Raw genomic sequence first — 20,424 nt, 5'->3', positions numbered from 1 at the left:
CAACCTGTGTAGGTGTGTGTGGCTGTAATCATCTCGCATACCCCTGAATGTTCTGATCCTTGAGATGTACGTCTAGAAGTCTTTTGAAAGCCACAATATTACCTGCAGAAACCACCTCTTGTGGTAGAGAATTCCACAATCTTGTAGCCCTAACAGTAAAGAACCCCCCACGTTGCCTGAGGTTAAAACGCTTCTCCTCTAATCGCATTGTATGCCCCAGAGTCCTCATGCAATCCCTGCGACTGAACAGCTTTTCTTCTAAGCCTAGATCCCCATTGAGATATTTAAAAATTGCTATCATGTCCACCCTCAGGCGTCTTTTCTCCAGGGAGAATAAATCAAGCGATTGCAGACGCTCCTCATACTTAAGGTCCTCCAATCCCCTAATTAGTTTAGTTGCCCTTCTCTGGACCCTCTCCAGCTCCAACACATCCCTTCTGAGGACTGGTGACCAGAACTGGACAACATACTCCAGATGCGGTCGGACCAGAGTTTTATAAAGTGGAAGGATTATAGTCTTATCTCTGGAATACATCCCTTTCTTTATGCATGCTAATATTCTGCTGGCTTTGGCAGCTGCCGCTTGACATTGCATGCTGTTGCCTAGTCTATCATCCACCAATACTCCCAGATCCTTCTCCATTTTTGATTCTCCCAGGGGTTCCCCTCCTAACGTGTATTGTGCTTTTTTGTTGCTAGTCCCCAAGTGCAAAACCTTACACTTCTCCACGTTAAACCTCATTTGCCAAGTCGTTGCCCACTCCTTTATTTTGTCCAGGTCATTCTGTAGGATATCTGCTTCATGCTGTGCTGTTATTGCCCTGCCTAATTTTGTGTCATCTGCAAAAACTGATATTGAACTACAGATCGCGTCCTCAATGCTGTTTATGAATAAATTGAACAAGGTTGGTCCTAGGACTGAGCCTTGGGGGACCCCGCTTACTACCTCAGACCAGTCTGAGTATGCGCTGTTTATTACCACCCTTTGGACACGCCCTTTTAGCCAGTTCCGTATCCAAGAGCAAACCCTGCTGTCGATACCTGCAGACCTTATTTTATAAATTAAGCGCTTATGGGGAACTGTATTGAACGCCTTAGCGAAATCCAAGTACACCACATCCACTGGTCTGCCCCTATCTAGCTCACAGCTCACCTCCTCGTAGAATGTTAAGAGATTGGTTTGACAAGAACGCCCATTTGTAAACCCATGCTGGTTACTACTAATGATGTTGTTGTCCTTAGCAAACTCTACGATATAGTCCCTTATCATCCCCTCCAGAAGTTTACATACTACTGATGTCAGACTGACAGGCCTATAATTTCCCGGGATATGCCTCTGACCCTTTTTGAATATCGGAATCACATTAGCTTTCCTCCACTCCCCTGGTACATCTCCTGTCCTAATACTGTCCGCAAAGATCAGGAACAGTGGTCTGGATATAACCTTACTGAGTTCCTTGAGTACTCTCGGATGTACGCCATCCGGGCCTGGTGATTTGTTTGTGTTAAGTTTATCCAGCCTTTCCCTGATTTCACCCTCTGTTAGCCATAGTGGCAAGTCCTGTGTATTACTACTAACCATACAGTCATGGTCAGTGTTCCCCTCCTTTTCCTGTGTAAAGACTGACGAGAAAAAAGCATTCAGCATGGTTGCTTTTTCAGTGTCCTCTGTAACCATCCTCCCATCATCGTTAATTATGTGTGCAATATGCTCTGCCCTAGTTTTTTTGCTGTTGATATACTTAAAGGATTTCTTTAGTTTTTTTTTACTATCCTCCGCTATTTGTCTCTCAAAGTCTATTTTAGCCATCTTGATTTCGTGTTTATACTTCTTATTTGCCTCCTTGTATTGGTCGAAAGCCAATACTGTGCCTTCTGATTTATATTTCCTGAAGGCCAATTTTTTTCCCCTAATAAGATTTTTAACGCTATGGTTTAGCCAGCCAGGTTTGGCTTTGTCTCTTCTAAATTTATTTCCCATAGGAATGCACTGCAAGATGCCTTTGCTTAATATATTCCTAAAGCATTCCCATTTTTCCTCTGTGGTCAGGGATCCCAGGGTTCGGTCCCAGTTTACCCTTTCCATCAACGAGTACAATTTTGGAAAGTCTGCCCTTCTGAAGTTTAGTGTTCTTATGTTCCCCACTTGCCTTGCTATATTGTTATTTACATCATCCTGTGATCGCTAGAGCCCAGGTTGTCCTGGACCCCTACCTCCGAGATTAGGTCTGGGTCATTAGTGATCAATAGATCCAGGATTGCGTTTTCTCTAGTAGGAGAGTCCACCAACTGTGACATGTAATTATCCTGTAAGGTTTCCGTGAATAGCCGGGCCTTCTGTGAGTGTGTAGTCCCCTCTTCCTAGTCAATGTCGGGATAATTGAAGTCCCCCAATATGATGACTGATGACTGATATTGGTAAAGGTGATCCCTCTCCTGGGAAAACTTATTAGGGGCTTATCTGTCTTCTGGTTTTAATCAGAGACCCAACCACACTTGTGTTAAAAAAGGCAGTTTTGCTTTATGTGCTGGTCTTCACACACTGAAAAAACTCATGTGACTTCAATGGCCAGTATCCCCCTGGAAGACTAGCAAGTCGAAACTCATCTGGGCTTTGGACAAAATTCTTTGGGATTGCACCTTGAAGTTTATCCATATTGTTAAGTCTATGTTGTGACATGATACATGGGTTTATATGTTTCCTGTCTTCCCCAATCTTTGGGGTTATTTTAATATGGTTTGTTACCAATAAAATTTGTATTGTTTTATAAAAAGATTCCTTCTATATAATTCTATATTTTGTCTTGGCGTCATCAAAGTCCCACTTTCTCCCCTCCTCGGTCCTTGTGGCCTAAGTTTGTCAGCAGAAAGATTCAGACTTCGATGTAGGATTGATTATTAATTAGTGGCTGTGAGCATCTTAGTACAGACACTTTGATCATGTTTTGGGAATAATGCTTCTGCGCTGCAAATAGGGTAGCAAAGTAGGTCCTTAGATTATTGAAAAGTAAAAAGGTAGTAGAATGGGCTGTAGTTTCATAATCTGGATAAAAAATAACTGATGTTCTGAGTTATGTGTATGCATTTCAATGTTTTTGTTTTAAATTTTTACTTCAACCCTATATGACTGAATAAATTATAGGCAATTAGAGGGCACACAGGGGACAGGAAGGGGAGCAGAATGCAGCCACAGAGCGGGGAGGATCGCAAACAAGCAGAGCACAGAATGTTTAGCTTCAGCGTTAAGGTATTGTGTGTAATAGTGAGGGAAGTTGCCCATTTTCATCTGTGTCTTGTCAACACTGTCAACAGTCATCCATTTAATCTAGATATTTAGAAGGACTTTTGTTACAAGATCGTGCCCGCTGAAGTCAAAAGTGAGAATGCAGCCACCCTGACCTGGCAGTTGGAAACTGTTCTATTCTGCTGTAATTCCTACTAATGTGGAAGGGAAAGGATTATAGTCGCATTGTGGAATGGCTATAGCAGGAATCTGGATGTAAGACTTCAAATGAAGGCTGTTCATACAATGGGCTTGATTTACTAAAACTGTACAGTGCAAAATCTGGTGCTGCTGTTCATGGTAGCCAATCAGCTTACAACTTCAGCTTGTTCAATTGAGCTTTGACAAAATAAACTGGAAGCTGACTGGTTTCTATGCAGAGCTGCACCAGATTTTGCACACTCAGAGTTTTGTTAAATCAACCCAACTATGATTCTTATTAAAAAGGAAAACCACAGAGAAGGCGCTTAACCCAAGTTGAATATTAATTCGTGTGGACCATATAATAAACGAATATTGGGCCAAATACAAATAAAACTGTAAAGAACTACTTAGTAAATTACATTTTATAAATGATGGACTGAAGTCACCAACTGTGAATTCAGTGGGTGTTAACTCCTACCTATTTTACCCTTTTTTTGTCATTTCAGTTTGCCCAAAAGCCGTTGGCTGGGAGAAAAACCAGAAAGGTGGAATGGGCCCCAGAATGGTGGATCTTAGTGAGTGCATGGATCCCAAGAGGTAAACTCAATAAAATTAGTTCAACTAGAAAAAATGCATTGAATACAGAACCTGATGGCCACAGTTGATAGAGAAGGAAAAAAAAAACCCTAAAAACATGGTCCAATTTGCTACATCAGGGGAAACTGCCTGATCAGTTAAGACAATCTGGTATTCAGTGGTGTTATTACTTGTTAATAGCAATATTATCCTTTATAGTCATATTCTGTGCATTTAGAAATGCATCCCTCTTTTTTTTCTTTAGCTACTTGTCTACTGGGCCAATTATGAAGCTTCTCACATACAGTGGGGAAAAAATTTATTTTATCCCATGCAGATTTTGTAAGTTTGCCTACTTACAAACTAATGAGGGGTCTATCATTTTTGTCATAGGTGTATTTTAAATGATAGAGATGGAATATTAACCAAAAATCCAGAAGAAACACATAAAACAAATGCTATAAATTAATTTGAATTTCAGTGAGTAAAATAGGTATTTGTTTCCCAAGCAAAACCTGACTTAGTACTTGGTGGAGAAACCCTTGTTGGAAAGAATATAACAAAAATGTTTCTTGTAGTTAGTGTCCAGCAGTCACTAGATGCATGAGCGGAAACATATTGGAGGGTAGCCGGCACTTTATGTATTTATTTAACTATGGACATGTCACATAGGTTTTACTTTTAGCCTTTTAAACTTCTTGCCCACGGGAATTTTATTTTGCAGTGTGTGTTTGCATATAATTGATTTGAAATATTACCATTTTTATTCTGTGTTCTTTCAACACCTGTTATTCTGTTCTGCTGAGAGGTGTGTTGGGGTGCCATTAAGAATGACTGGCACCACATTGCACCAATGCACATTACTGTGCAATGTGGTAGCGCGCACATCGATGTGTGTTGTGAATGAGCCCTAAATGTTGGATCCACAGGTTATAGATTTAGGATCTATATGGAAGTCTTGGCAGGTTCATATAGGGGAACTTGAAACAAAACTTTTTTTTTTCTCTACCCATAATTACTGTAATAGAAACCTGGACTTGGTCCCCAGTGGTTTCGGAAAGCTTCTTGTTGCCAGTTAAAAAAGCACATTTAATTAGTTATGAGAAAAATTCATTTTATGTATGTTATCTGTTCTCTGGATAGGTATGAAAGAATATAGTGAAAATAAACCATTCTAATATTCCCATGAAATACTGTACTCCTTCTTCAGGTTAGCAGAGTCTTCCGTTGATCTGAATCTAAAGTTGATGCGTTGGCGACTAGTACCTACTTTGGACCTAGAGAAAGTCATCTCCTCCAAGTGCTTGTTACTGGGAGCAGGCACATTGGGGTGTAATGTGGCCCGAACATTAATGGTGAGTGGCAGCCATTAAACAGCATCAGACGAGCTTTTATCTTGGTTTAGTTTACATATCTGAAGATTATTGGTTCTAGGTTTCCCAAACTTGGATTAGTCATGAACTTTCTTCATGTCTTCTGCAGTATTCAAATATTTTTTAGTTTTTTCAAATATTTTTTAGTTTTCTTAGCTGATATTACTAATTTTTTGCCTGTCTCTGAAAGTATAATCTTTGCTGACTACATCATTCATGTACAACTATAGGCAAAACAAAACTTTTTCTCATTTTTTTTTGGATAGATTAAGAGAGGGTTTTTTTTCCCATGTGTGTCCCATTGAGGAGATTTACCTTCACATCCTGTCCCCCTTAGCTAAAACAGGAAGCGAGAGGGAATCCCTGCAAATTAAGGAATCTCTTGGGGACCCCCAAGGTCACCCGAGTAAGTGTCCCTTTTGGAAGATTTCCCCTCTCTTACTTTTCTAGGGACAACCAAAAATGTGGGATTTTCTTTAACTTTCGCTTTTAATGATAATGGTAAACAGGACAAATAGAGAGGCACATACAGCAATAAGGCTCCATGCACACTGGCTTTAAAACCGCTGCTATTACATGAGTTCTGTGTTTTGCCTGTAGAAGCAGCTCAATGTTTACCCTATGTGGTCCATGCACATTAGGACGATTACAGGTATATTTTAGGCTAAACAGTTAGAGGCAGGAAAAAAAAACCTTCAGGTTTGTGTTTGATTGGAGCTTTCTGGCAGAAAAAATGCAAAACTCTCCTAAACTCATCTAAACGCTGTACAAAGAATGCTCTATTTGGGCATTTTTTTCTGCCGAGGGAATCTGCATTTTTTTAAGCCCAGTGTGCATGGAGCCTAAAACCTGAGAGGTTTTAGAAAGAAAAAATTTACCGTAAATGCTTGATATTTCCCAAGTACTGTTCCATAAAGCAGTGTGTGTCATACCTTGAACTGGCAATGGCCAGAAAATCCTGAAACAGTTGAGTTTGATGGCTGTCATTTTAAGCTCTATGTGTATTCAAATTCAGCAGTTATGAATAATTAGTTACGAGAAGTAAATAAAAAAAACGTGCTCAGCTCTGACTAATGCTTCACAGAAAGAAAAGAGGAAAGGATTTTTTAGATGAAATAAATTTCAACTACAATAACTGCTCAAATCATCTGTAATAAAGAAAATACATTTCTAAGTAATATATATGATAAAAATCAATAAATAATAGATTAAATCAATGGATGAATAAAACAAAATTGTGTAGCATTACAAGTAAATCAATAAAATGTGGTCACGGGTAGCCCATTCTCTATACAGAGGCATCTAACTATAGTAGACTATGATTCAATGCTGAAAGGTTGTCAGAGGGGGGAGCTCCAGGAATATCCAAAGAAATGCAGAGAAAACCAGCGCAGAGATCAAAGTGCATTTTTTACATAATAAATATCAGTGTTTTTTTCTGTATATTGCACTATGATCTCGGAACTGGTTTTCTCTTTGTTTCTATGAAAAATTAGTCACTTTGCTCCACGCACTACAAAACATAACCGAATTAAAATTTACTGCCACCCTTCTTTGTGGGAAAAATGTGATTCCCAAGGTTCTGACTGACATTTAAGTTGGCAAATTTGAGTTTCAACTTCTGCGTGTGGCAGGTACTCCCCACCAGTGTATCATAACTAGGGATGGGCTCAGGCATGTTCGGAACCTAGTCCCAACCCACCTGAGCAATCCCGCCAGGAAGGCATCACTGCACACTGCCAATCATATGCAATGAGGCATTTCCTGGCCCGCAGCTGCTCATACACACGCCCTGACTAGGCTTCATAATTGGCGGTGCGCAGTAAAGGCTTCCTAGTGGGATTGCTCAGTTGGGTTGGGACTAGGATCTGAACACGCCTGATCTAGGGTTGCCACCTCATCCCTTTAAACCAGGACAAATATTAATTACACAGGTTCTGAGGCTAACATAATGCACATAAGGCACTAAGGGATTTTGATTACCACTTTAATCAGCCACAGAACCTGTCTAATGTGTGTCCTGGTTTAAAGGGATGAGGTGGCAACCCTAGCCTGAGCCCATCCCTAATAATAACTAAACATGCCTAGGACATGCAAAAAAAAAAAACAAAATGGTGCAGTTGCATTGATTTGGTGGAGTATGTGGACGCAGACACATAATATGCCAACTTGTTTGCGATCCAGACTAGTTTATATGCCAGTTTGTCTCTCGTAGTTATGGTAAATAAGTGCCTAAACAGGGTTACTGCTTATGTGCACCAATTCCAGTTGCACCATGTTTTACTTTTTTTAAAAAAGGAATTAATGTTTTAAAGCAATGATGTATTGTTTCCGCTTTTTTTTTTTTCTTTTTATAGGGATGGGGTGTTCGACATATAACATTTGTGGATAATGCCAAAATCTCCTACTCAAACCCTGTGAGACAACCACTGTACGAGTTTGAAGACTGTCTTGGAGGTGGAAAATCAAAAGCTCTGGCAGCAGCGGAAAAACTTCAGAAGATTTTTCCTGGTGTGGTAAGAAGAAGCTGCTTGAGGGGTTTATTCATCTGGTTGCATTTCACAGCTGTTATAATTAAAGTATAATCGAAAACCTATACCAAAAGTGTTGTGTGCCATATCATATATACTTATATAGGAATATTTTCAACTTAGTAGTACCCTTAGACAACACAAATCACAAATGAGTAAATGCCACTGCAGAGCATATCCTACCTAAACACATAAAAGTCACTGCTAAAAATCAAGTAGGAGCTGTGTCTAATGGACAGCAAGTAGAAGATTCTGCCTCCCCCAAATTTTCAGATTTTCTTTCAGGCAACCTCAATGGTCATAGATCAGTTTCTTATTCAGGAGCATTTTATTAATCTCTGCTTTCCATTGTTGTAAGGTCGGCACCACAGCTTGAATCTTTGTCTTCTATTAGCTTCTTGGTAGTAAATAATATCATATGCAAAAAGACGCGCAGATAAATGTTTAATTCTAAAGACTCAGGAGGAACCTGCAGGCATAGCTAAGGGTCTAGTTGTACTGGGGACTTTAAAGGTGCTATGCAAAAAGATTGATTTTTGTGATTTCTAATGTCATGCATTCAAACGCAATGGCTGACACAGGAGAAGTCGCAGTAGTGTTAGGGCCTTGCCAATCTGTAGTTAATACAGTGTCATATTTCTTGAACTGGGAAAGAATGGGGAGGTGCATACGCATGTAAGGCAACAGACACAAATGATGTTTTATAAGGAGAAGTGGAAATCCACTAAGGAAAAAAAGAGGTTCAGAAAAGGGGGTCTCCTACACTGTCGGTAATGCTATCCTCTATATGCTCACCTATGTTAATTAAGTAAGGTTGATACACATCCTGGAATGAATTGCTGCTATTATGGCATATGTTGTCCAAGGGGATCCCCCAAAATCGTAGTTTTTCAGGAAGCACTACAAAAGAATAAAACGAAGAGTACAAGAGTTTGAAGAACAGTTAAAGACTTTATTCAAAGGAATGTATATTTTCAGTGTTTTTAAGGTAAACATGTAAAAAAATATCGGCTTGACATACATAGTCTTATCAATATGAGGTAAAGCTGTCCTATGTCAGCTCTAAGACCGAGAACTGAGCGATTGTCCAATTATCAGTCTTCTTGGAGTGGAGTGCTACTTACTGCTCTCTGCTCTGCCCCTCCAGTGCCCACTGTAGTGCTAGGCTAGAGAGGGGCGGGCGCAGCTATCAGTCAGGCAGCTGGGTGGATCCCGACAATATACTTGGGATCATTCCAGAGCTTGGAGCGGCTCTGACGTCAGCTGACAGTGGGTTTTAGCCTGGTGTGGGCTGATTCTGGGTCAAGGAAGTGCAGAAGTAAGTGCACTCTTGTAAACCAGAAGAGAAGTATGACGAAAAATAGCTTTGGCCATACTTCTCTTTTAATGTTTGATAACCGTGTACTTATGTGTAATTTTTTACATACCATACTTACTTATTATATAATCAGGCTCTGCTGCCTGGTTGGCAGTGCTACACAATTGCTGTTCATTACCACTTTATGTGGCTGCTGCAACTGACACATTTGAAAACACTGCACTCCATATCTATCTGATAATTGTACATCTGCATTGGTATAATTGCACTAACATGCTAATTCACAAATATCTATATTTAAAAGCAATGCATATTGCATATTTTTCTTTTTAATTTGAGCCAGTGGTTGTAGTTTTATGGTTCCCACATCTCTTTGTCACTCTGTATTAAAGACTGTTGTTTCTAAACACGTAGCTCTAACTGAAATGTACACACATAAGTAAAATGGGTCAGAGCAGTGAGATATCTCCTATTTGATGGGTATAGTCAGAAGTTTTAGCTGGACAAAGAGGTAACTATATATGTATTTTTAATTTCTTTTGTATAGAGAGAGATGGAAATGAGGATAGAAAAAGAGAGAGATTTCCCTGTGATAAATACTTTCTACCTGGGAGTTTTTTTGTCTTACTGCCTACTTGTGTGTGTTTAAGCTTTTAATGTCGCATTCTACATGGTAGAAAATATGTAAAATCCAACAGGAAGAGTGGAAATGTCTCATAATGGCCACAGCAGGCATGCAGAAATTTAAGCACAGAGATCTCACAAACAGAGCGAGCTAGACCATTGGCAGGTTATTTATGTTGAACATATCAGGCGTAATCAACATTTTAAGCTCAAGGAAGGGGCATAAGCAGGGTGGGAGGGGGGTTGGGGGTGTTGGGATGGTCAGGCAGCACACTTTAAGTAATGCGTGGGTAAAGGATTAAGCACCGGGTGTTAAAGATCTTTTGTTAAGACTTAAGTTATCATACTGTAACTACTTTCCCTTTAATATGATGCTCCCAAATACTGCATGCATTCATAGTAAAATGAGCTCGGCCAGATCTCCAGTAGCATGGAGGAATGTAATGGTGAAGAGCAAATGGAGAAATCCAGGGAAGCTCCAAGCACTCAGCTATATTGCTCTTGGAGATTTATATAACAACCAGATCTTGCTGTCTTTATTTACTGTATATTGGTTATTTATGGCATAACCAACATTAAAGTGTGCTTTTACATTAATAAAGTGTTTAGTGCAGTCTTGTTTACATCTTTGAGTATGTATTGCGGACCACTGACAACAAAAGACACCATAAATGTAAAGTTTAGCGTGCTTATAGTTTTGCAGACTGCTGATGCGATTCGTGTTTTTTTGTTCCTTGTCAGACCACTCAGGGATTTAACTTGAGCATACCAATGCCGGGTCACCCTGTGAACTTCTCTGATGAGACCATGAATCAGGCCTGCAGAGATGTGGAGAAACTGGAAGCTCTTATTGCTGAACACGATGTTATATTTCTACTAATGGACACCCGGGAGAGTCGCTGGCTGCCCACTGTTGTTGCGGCAAGTAAAAAGAAGGTAATGAATAATTAAATGAAAGCAGTTCCTAGCAACTCTTTTAAAGAGAACCTTTTTCTCTATTTTTGACTATCCCTCGTATTCTATAATATATACTACATGCTAAATTAACCCAATTTAATTGGAGTAGTTAGAACAAGAAAGTATCATTAGACTAATTAAAACTGTTTTGTAATTGGTTGCAGTTGGCTAAAACACACAGTCTGTACTATTTTTTCAATCTTAAGGGGCCATACACACTATAAGATTTTCTGAAGACTTTTTCCTTCAGATTTACTTTTTCTATGTAGTGCAAGGGCCTGCCTGATTGCATACAAATTGAAAGTGTTTAGGTTTGACCGCATATTATATGGTTTTGGTAAGTCTAAAGGAAAAAGTCTTCAGAACATCTTATAGTGTGCATGGCCCATTAGGGCTAGTTCAGCAAAATTCAGCAATTTATACAAATCAATAAGAGCACTTTTTACATACGCCAGACCAGTATAAGATGAGCTATAATTGGTTATTATGCTCTTTGGATCCTTCTCGTTAGCCAATAGTATCTAGTTCATAATGTAGATACAAAATACGAAAAAAAAAAATATTGGGTTGCAGAGTATTTACATTTTCTACACTAATGCAAAGTAATGACAACTGTAATGTGGTTTTGGGTATCCTAGATACATTTTCTTTCAGTATTTTATATATCTGCTCTATTATTATATTGTCGAGTTAGAAACAAGAAGACTTTATTTATAATTACCATTTTTATTTTCTCTGCCGTGATATACATTTTCGCATACCTTCCAACTTTGATAAAAGGGTAGTACAAAATACTTTTTTCTCAAAAACGATAATAAACAATGTATTAATTTAGAGGTTAGATTAATGGTTATTGTCCAGTTAAACACTTTATGTAATTGAATAATATTTTTACGGTCCATAGTGCATCCAGAAAGTATTTACAGTAAAACCTTGGATTGCGAGCTTAATTCGTTCTGGAAACATGCTTGTAATCCAAAGCACTCTTATATCAAAGCGAATTTCCCCATAAGAAATAATGGAAACTCAGATGATTCGTTCCACAAGTTCTTCAGTTTATAGTCTATATACAAAGATTATAGCAATGTGATAGGTTGTGTAACCATAAAATGTCCATCTACAATATGCAGCCTTCCCAAGGGGATTAGAAGCAAAATCTAGCAGAGCTACAGAATATAAGAGAGATGAGAGGCGCCCCTAAGTGTAGCAATATGATTACATTTAATGAAGGTTCAACATTTAGCAACTCACATGGTTGATGATTAAAATAGGCACATCTAAGTATGCAGGCATCTGGGGTAAAGCTGTCCACATAGACCCTCTTCTGAACCACCGGCTCTCACCACTGTCAGTCTGCAATCGTGACCGGGAAGAATAGCCTGCAGTAGAGTGATCTGAAAGTGAGGCTTCTCGTGGAGTGCAGCGGGGAAGGGATGATGAAGGTGGCTATGCAGAGGATGGTCTATGTGGACAGCTTTACCCCGGATGCCTACATACTTAGATGTGCCTGTTTTAATCATCAACCATGTGAGTTGCTAAATATTGAACCTTCATTAAATGTAACCATATTGCTAGACATTAGAGGCACCTCTCTTCTTTTTTATTCCTGACGCTACTTGTATATCAAGACATCGCTTGTATATTAAGTCAAAATGTATTTTAAAAATGTGCTTGTCTTGCAAAGCACTCTCAAACCAAGTTACTCTTAAACCAAGGTTTTACTGTACATTGCTTTACTTTTTCCACATTTTGTTATGTTACAGCCTTAGTCCAAAATGGATTAAATTATTTTCCTCAAAATTCTACAAACAATACCCCATAATGACAACATGAAAGAAGTTTGTTTGAAATATTTGCAAATTTATTAAAAATAAAAAATGAAAAAATTCACATGTACATAATTATTCACAGTCTCTGCCATGCCACTCAAAATTGAGCTCATGTGCATCCTGTTTCCACTAATCATCCTTGATGTTTCTACAACTTCAGTTGATTGGACAAGATTTAAAAATGCAGACACCTGTCTATATAAGGACCCACAGTTAACAGTGCATGTCAGAGCACAAACCAAGCCATGAAGTCCAAGGAATTGTCTGTAGACCTCTGAGGCAGCATTGTATTGAGGCACAGATCTGGGGAAGGGTACAGAAAAATGTCTGCAGCATTGATCACAATGGACCCTGTGGCCTCCATCGTCCGTAGATGGAAGAAATTTCAAACCACCAGGACTCTTCCTAGACTGGGCCCCCCCAGGCAAGCTGAGCAATCGAGGAGAAGGGCCTTAGTCAGGAAGGTGACCAAGAATCCGATGGTCACTCTGACAGAGCTCCAACATTCCTCAGTGGAGAGAGGAGAACCTTTCAGAAGCACAACCATCTGTGCAGCACTCCAGCAATTAGACCTGTATGGTAGAGTGGCCAGACGGAAGCCACTCCTCCGAAAAAGGCACATGACTGCCTGCCTGGAATTTTCCAAAGACTCCATGACCATTAGAAACAAAATTTTCTGCTCTAATGAAACAAAGATTGAACTCTTTGGCCTGAATGGCAAGCATCATATCTAGAGGAAAGCAGGCACTGCTCATCTCCTAGCAAATACCATGCTGCCACCACCATGCTTCACTGTGGGGATGTCTTTCAGTGGCTGGAACTGGGAGACTAGTCACGATCAAGGGAAAGATAAATGCGCTCTGGACCTCAGACTGGGATGAAGGTTCATCTTCCAACAGGACAACGACCCTAAGCACACAGCCAAGATAACAAAGGAGAGGATAAAGGACAACTCTGTAAATGTCCTTGAGTGGCCCAGCCAGAGCCCTGACTTGAACCCAATTGAACATCTCTGGAGAGTTCTGAAAATGGCTGTGCACTGACATTCCCGTTCAACCTGATGGAGCTTGAGAGATCCTGCAAGGAAGAATGGGAGAAACTGCCCAAAAATAGGTGTGCTAAGCTTATAGCATAATACTCAAAAATAGACTTCAGGCTGTAATTGGTGCCAAAGGTGCTTCAACAAAATATTGAGCAAAGGCTGTGAATACTTATGTACATGTGATATTTTTTTTTTTTCATTTTAATACATTTGCAAAGATTTCAAACAAACTTCTTTCACGTTGTCATTATAGGGTATTGTTTGTAGAATTTTTAAGAAAATTATTTTATCTTTTTGGGAATAAGGCTGTAACATAACAAAATGTGGAAAAAGTGAAGCAATGCGAATACTTTCAGAATGCACTGTATACATAAAAAATAAAAATAAAGGAATAGGGGCAACTGAAGAGTGTAAAGGGACAGAGACTTGGTTCTGAACAAGGCACTGTCCACTCAGATAAGGGACAGTTAGGACTAAATATTCTATAACTTTGCAAGACTTCTTGAATTTTAAGCTTTTCATTTCAATAGTTTTTATTAGAAATTTTTCAAACATACAACAAGCAATTTGCCAGAAAATATAAAGATCAGAGTATACAAACATAGCAAATAATAGCTTATACTTTAAATTGAGCAAAGTACCTCAAGTCTGAAAAAGAACGAGGAGAATGACCCAAAGTTAAATCCAAGATCCTACGCCTAGGGCACCGATCAAGGCCAGAGGAAACGTGCCACGAGGCCAGGCACCCCACTGGGAGCATACCCGACCCAGGCCCCATGACCCGCCCCCCCTCCAACCAGCCCCCCCCCCCAATGAACCCCCAGGCCCCCCCCCCAAGATTGATCTCAAAAAGAGTACACTTCCAATCTTCCAAACTTAAAATAGGGTAGGTGTCTCAGGGACTTGAAGTACATGTTAAAGAAGAAAAATTGGTAACAGTCAAAATATACAACAGGTAGGCTATCAACTGGACAGTCCAAACAATGCCTCCGAATATTAGTCATCAATCAGAAAATACAAGTAATAGTCAGGAATGCTCGATTTCAACTAGGATAGATCGCCTGCCAACGTCCCCATTGCTTCTGGAATGCCGGAACATCATAAACGGTAGGAGTCAGTGCTGATCTCCACGCCGCCGATATAGTCACCCTGGCCGCCATGAAAATATGGGAGATAATACATCTATGCTCTTTCTGGATTGCACGGATACCCAAATTAAGCAACGCCAATGCAGGTGACATGGTAAGCGGCAGGCCCGTTGCAGATGCTATCAAGGCGTAGACTGCAACCCAGTAGCTTTTCAAGCGCCTACACTCCCAAAATATGTGCAAAAGAGTACCTCTGGACCCACAATCCCGCCAACATGTGTCTAAAGAGTCCTTGAACATTTTCACCAATCGTGATGGGGTGAGGTAGCTCCTGTTAAGAAGTTTTAGTACCCCTTCCCAATGATTGGTGCAATGTGTATATCGATAGCTGGATTTGATGGCATCTTGCCAATCTATCATTGAATATTCCAAGTTGAGGTCCCTTTCCCACTCCTGCATACACTTCGACTTAGTCTGACACCTGGGGTTCGTCAATAGTTTATAGAACCATGATAGCCCTTTAGACCTCTTGGTCCCGGAGGTGAGATATTCCCACACCTCCTGAGACACAGAGATACGTGTGGTGGGAAATTTCAGATGGTAATGGTGCAGTTGAGCTAAAAAGAAGAAATTAGACGAAGGGGTGGAAGATAGAATTTGGGCATAGGTAAACGAGCTCGGAATGGCATGGCGGGGCATTTTTAACGAGGGAAGGAGAAATTCGTATGAGGCAAGCGTTGGTTCCATAGAGATGAGTGGGATCCCTGACAATGCCCTCAGGGACCCCCAACCAGCAACCGTAGCCTGAATGGACGGGACCTCAGGAATGTGGAGATCCCGACCAGTCTGTGCCGCCAATAGCAAGGAGGGGAGATCCCGATTTGCTACTAAGGACCTTTCCAAGTGAACCCATAATTTATCGGAGGTGGGGTTGAACCACTCCCGCACCTGATCCAATATGGCCGCCTTGTGATATCTACGAAGGTCCGGTAATCCAACCCCCCCCCCCCTGATGCCTAGATTTGAGAAGTGTAGAGTAGGAGATCTTGGGCACCTTCCCATTCCACAAAAATGTCCTGAATAATTTATCCATATTAGAGAAGAAGGAATTGGGTAGGACGATAGGAATTGTTCTAAAATAGTACAGGAGTTTTGGTAGGACAATCCTTTTGAGCGCCGCAATTTTGCCCATCCACGAAAGTTCGTATTGAGCTATGTGAGATAAATCCTGTTGTACTATATTAGTGAGCGCTGAAAAGTTAACGGAGTAGGTAGTGGCAGTCGGGAAGGACAAATGGATGCCTAAGTATAAAAGGGACTTAGAGGCCCACTGAAAGGGGTGATTCCTCCTCAGCAGCCCCAAGGCTCCCGAAGACACAAATATTGGTAAGCATTGGGATTTAGTAGTGCCATTCGTGATAGTGAAGGAGTCAGACATAGCATTACTCGTATAGACTCTCGCCGAGGGTATTGTATACAAGGCCGATATGGCAGAGCAGACAGGGCCCCAAAGACCGAACTTGGAGAGGGTAGCTCTCAGGTACCCCCAGTGAACCCTATCGAACGCTTTTTCGGCGTCGAGCGTCAGGAACACTGAGGGCACCCTACGGTCCTCCACCACTTTCAGGAGATTAAACATCCATCTGGTACCATCAGGGGCCTACCTGCCCGTAACAAATCCAACCTGGCCCGTGCGTACTAGAAAGGGAGTTACCCGTGCCAATCTCTGAGCCCATATTTTAGCGTACAATTTTAAATCTGAGTTTAATAAAGATATGGGACGAAAATTTTGTGGGACATCAGGAGTTTTCCCAGGTTTGGGCAGCGCTACAATTATAGCTTGTAGCATCTCTTTCGGGAAAGAAGGACCTATTCATAGCTGCATTATATACTCGACATAGGTACGGTGTGACTATGGTTCGGAAGGTGGCGTAGTATTCGGCTGAAAAACCATCAGCCCCTGGTGACTTATTAGTAGGTAGGGACCCAATAGCCAGATCAATTTTCTGCTCCGTTATAGGGGCATTCAATTGATCCAACATGTCCTCCGAGACTGTTGGCAACTGGAGTTCACTCAGGAACCCCTGGATACCCTCCGCTGTTGGCTCTTGCGTTCCGACATCTGCTTGTAAATTATATAGGTCAGCATAATATGTAGCAAATGCATTGGCTATTTCCGATGGGTGGTGGACAGTGTGGGAGGTACGAGGGTCCTTTAGGGATGACAATTTAGATTGCAGTTGTCTCTTCCTAATATAGTTAGCCAACATCTTACCCACTCTATTGCCCTGAGCATAAAATCGCGCCTTAGAGCGGAAGAGCAGAGACTGATGCTCCTCCAGCAATTTAGTCCTAACAAGCGTCCTGCACTCGTTCAGTTCCTGCAGCAGGACCGTAGTGGGATTGGATTTATGCTGAACCTCTAAGTTCGTAAGCTTGGCCATGAGAGAAGACATAACCTTAGCCCTTTCCCTCTTCACCCTAGCGGCCAGTTGAAGGAGGAGACCCCTAATGTAGGCTTTATGGGTACACCACAGAGTAAAGACATCAGTATCAGTCGTGTCATTATGCAAGAAAAAATCTCGGATCTGACCCCGCAACCGCTCCCCATGGCCTTGGTCCCGGAGAAGAGAGATGTTGTTTCGCCATAGATGCACTGGAGTAGTATTTTGGTTCTCTGCAACCACCATCGAGACCGGGGCGTGATCAGACCACATGATCGGGTGGATAGAGGCTGACTCCACCAACCTCAACATAGACAAATCTGCTATAAAAAGATCCAGTCTAGAATATGACTGGTGGTGGGCCGAATAATGAATTTTAAGCTTTTCAGCCCACAGGAGAGTCCAAGGAAATCAGTAGACTCTTCCATTCACAAACTGCATGACCAGAAGAATCTTAATTGTATTCAGTTAGCTGCAGACAAACAATGACTGCATTTGATAGGATGCAGACACTGTTCAGCCAATAATGGTGCTTGCAGGGCCTCCTAGAACTTACATTTTGTCTGATTCAGCAGCTTCAGACAGTTTCATCAGTCACCTCTCCTTCAGTGATCAGGGTGTAACATTGTAGAAAGAGAGCAGCAGGGCCTGATCTGTGTCAGATATTTGTAGATACAGCTAAGAACTGCACAGGCACCAGGATTTACATGACTGTGTCAACACAGTCAGGAAGATGTTGACCCTGGATAATGTCTGCAAAAAGATGAATGTCATTCTTTAAAGGCAGAACTAAACCCTTCAATATAACCGCTTCACCTTAATGGGATTTCTACCAGTTACAAATACTGTGCATATGTTAATGTAATGCATATAATAATGTGCATATGTTGGGACTTAACTAAATTGTCAATCTATTAAATGGCTGGTGTGCTAATGGGTCACATGTGTAGCACCATGACAACTGCAGATGAGACAGAAGCTAAGATGGCACCTTTCTTAGATGTAAAGGATTATAAGGTTTAGTTTCCCTTTAAGAGGAAAGCAGATGAAGACATTGTCAGGGGTTGTTCTGTGATTTCCGTGAGAAAAAATATACACTATGCTAGGTCATCTTTAATCAGTTCTGGACCAGAAGGATTTGCCCCTTAATGACCAGGCCTTTTTTGCGATTCGGCACTGCGCGGTCGTGCAACGCTGTACCTAAAAAAAAAATTGATGTCCTTTTTTTCCCCACAAATAGAGTTTTCTTTTGCAATTTTTATTTTTTTGTGCTATGAACAAAAAAAGAGCGACAATTCTGGAAAAAAAAACTATTTTTCACATTCTGCTATATAACATTCCCCCAAAAAAAAAATTAAAAATCAAATTTTTTCATAATTTTAGGCCAATTTGTTTTCTGCTACATATTTTTCGTAAAAAAAAAAAAAATCGCAATAAGCGTATTGTGATTGGTTTGTGCAAAAGTTATTGTCTACAAACTAGGGGAAAGATTTGTCTTTTTTATTGTTTTTTTTACTAGTAATGGCGGCGATCTGCGTTTTTTAGCGGGGCTGCAACATTGCGGCGGACAGATCGGACACCTATCTGACATTTTTTACACTTTTGAGGAGAGCAGTGACATTACTACAGTAATGAGTGCCAAAAATATGCACTGTTACTGTAATAATGACACTGGCAGGGAAGGGGTTAACACAGTGGGTGATCAGAGGGTTAAATGTAGGCCTAGGGGAGTGATTCTAACTATGGGGGGAATGGGCTTTTGAAATGATCAGAGACCTGTGTTCCTATATAGAAGGATCACAGGCACTCTGTGATCATTCCAGAGAAGAACGATCAGCTGTGTTTACAACAGCTGACCGTTCTTCTCTCTCAGAGGGGAGCGATCGTGGGTGGCCGGCGGCAATCGGAGCCGCCAGCCCCGTGCATCGTAGTCCCTGCTGCCAAGTGGGAGCAGGAGCGCGCCCTTAGCAGCAGGCGCGCGATCGAAGTAGGGCTACGTCGGTTCACGCAGGAGGGGCTCCCTGCCGCAGTAAAACTGCAGCGAACGGTCCTTAAAGCAGAGTTCCGGCCTCAAAAACAACTTTGAGCCACCCGCTTGCTTTAAATCCCCTAAAAAACAAATGGATACTCCCGATTTTCTTTTTTTTTCTTTACTTACATTGTTTTTGAAGAAAGTATACTTACCTTCCTTCTACTTCCTCCCTCTGCGGCCGTGACCCGCGCCATCTCTTCCTGCTTGCGTTGACTCCTGGGAGCTGAACGTCATCGTTCCCAGGAGTCAATGCGCCTGCACCGGCCCCGCTTGTCAGTTCCCGTGCAGGCGCGTCATTCCCTGCTAAACAGGTTCTGGGCATGCCCAGAAGCTGTGCAGGGATGACGCGCCTGCCCCGGAAGTGACGAGCGGGGCCGGTGCAGGGCATTCTGGGACAAAGGACACTGAAGAGGATGCCCTTGCTTCAGCTGCCCACACTTGAGATGGCAGCACTGGACAAGAAATTTTCAAGGTAAGTATTTCTTCTAAAAGATAAGTGCGACCTGGGACAGTTTAGAGGTTGTCCATTCTGGAATGCACTAGCCCTGACTGTCCCGGGGGTATTTTTATTGAAGAAACGTTTCCGAGGCCGGAACTCCGCTTTAAGTGGTAAAGTGCATCTAAAGCAAAACCTTTTTTTAGTAGTTTTTGATGGAATTAAATAATTAGAACCACGGTTAGGGTTTTATTGTTGTCCTAAGTCCTCTCCTGGGGAGATTCACCACTGTCACAGTAAATATCTTTAAAGAATAGCTATTATTATATTTTTCTTTTACAGTTCTGTCCCCTATGGCACAAAGTACATGTCATTTTTTTAAGTGCTTTCTAACCCTAGTTCTAAAGTCCAACGTGCCCCCTCTCCTTCTGCTGCGGCCAATCCAACAACAGCTGTGAAGGAGACAGCTGATTTATAGCTGCAGTTTGTCTCAGCTGTGAACGCTTTCGTAAGGAAAGCAATGGGCAAGAAGAATAGAGGAAGGGGGGACATGTTCTCTTCATTCCTTTTGCCATTGCTTGACTCGGGAAAGTACTCACAGGTGACACAAGCTGGTGCTATGGGTTGACCATCTCATTTCTTGCTTTTCTTGAATTTGCCACAGCAGGAAGGGAGGAAAGCAGGCCGGACCTCATAACTAGCAGTTTACTACATATACTTTTAGTGAAAAGGAATAATAACTGCGCT

The 20,424-nt window shown here is 41.3% G+C and overlaps 1 protein-coding gene across 2 annotated transcripts in view; it reads left to right on the top strand.

Moving 5' to 3' along the window:
* ATG7 (autophagy related 7) overlaps positions 1 to 20,424 on the top strand; it is a 460,198-nt gene that overhangs the window by 51,169 nt on the left and 388,605 nt on the right. For both annotated transcript variants that reach the window (XM_082264764.1, XM_082264763.1), the window contains exons 10-13: positions 3,934 to 4,024; positions 5,214 to 5,358; positions 7,734 to 7,892; positions 10,591 to 10,785. In XM_082264764.1, the coding sequence (XP_082120890.1) occupies positions 3,934 to 4,024; positions 5,214 to 5,358; positions 7,734 to 7,892; positions 10,591 to 10,785 (590 nt within the window). The remainder of the gene's footprint in view (positions 1 to 3,933; positions 4,025 to 5,213; positions 5,359 to 7,733; positions 7,893 to 10,590; positions 10,786 to 20,424) is intronic.

Source organism: Pelophylax lessonae (genome assembly GCF_965119305.1).
Source record: "Pelophylax lessonae genome assembly, chromosome: 8".
NCBI lineage: Eukaryota > Metazoa > Chordata > Amphibia > Anura > Ranidae > Pelophylax > Pelophylax lessonae.
Note: the sequence above shows the minus strand (reverse complement) of the source record. Positions and strands in the feature narration are given on the sequence as shown.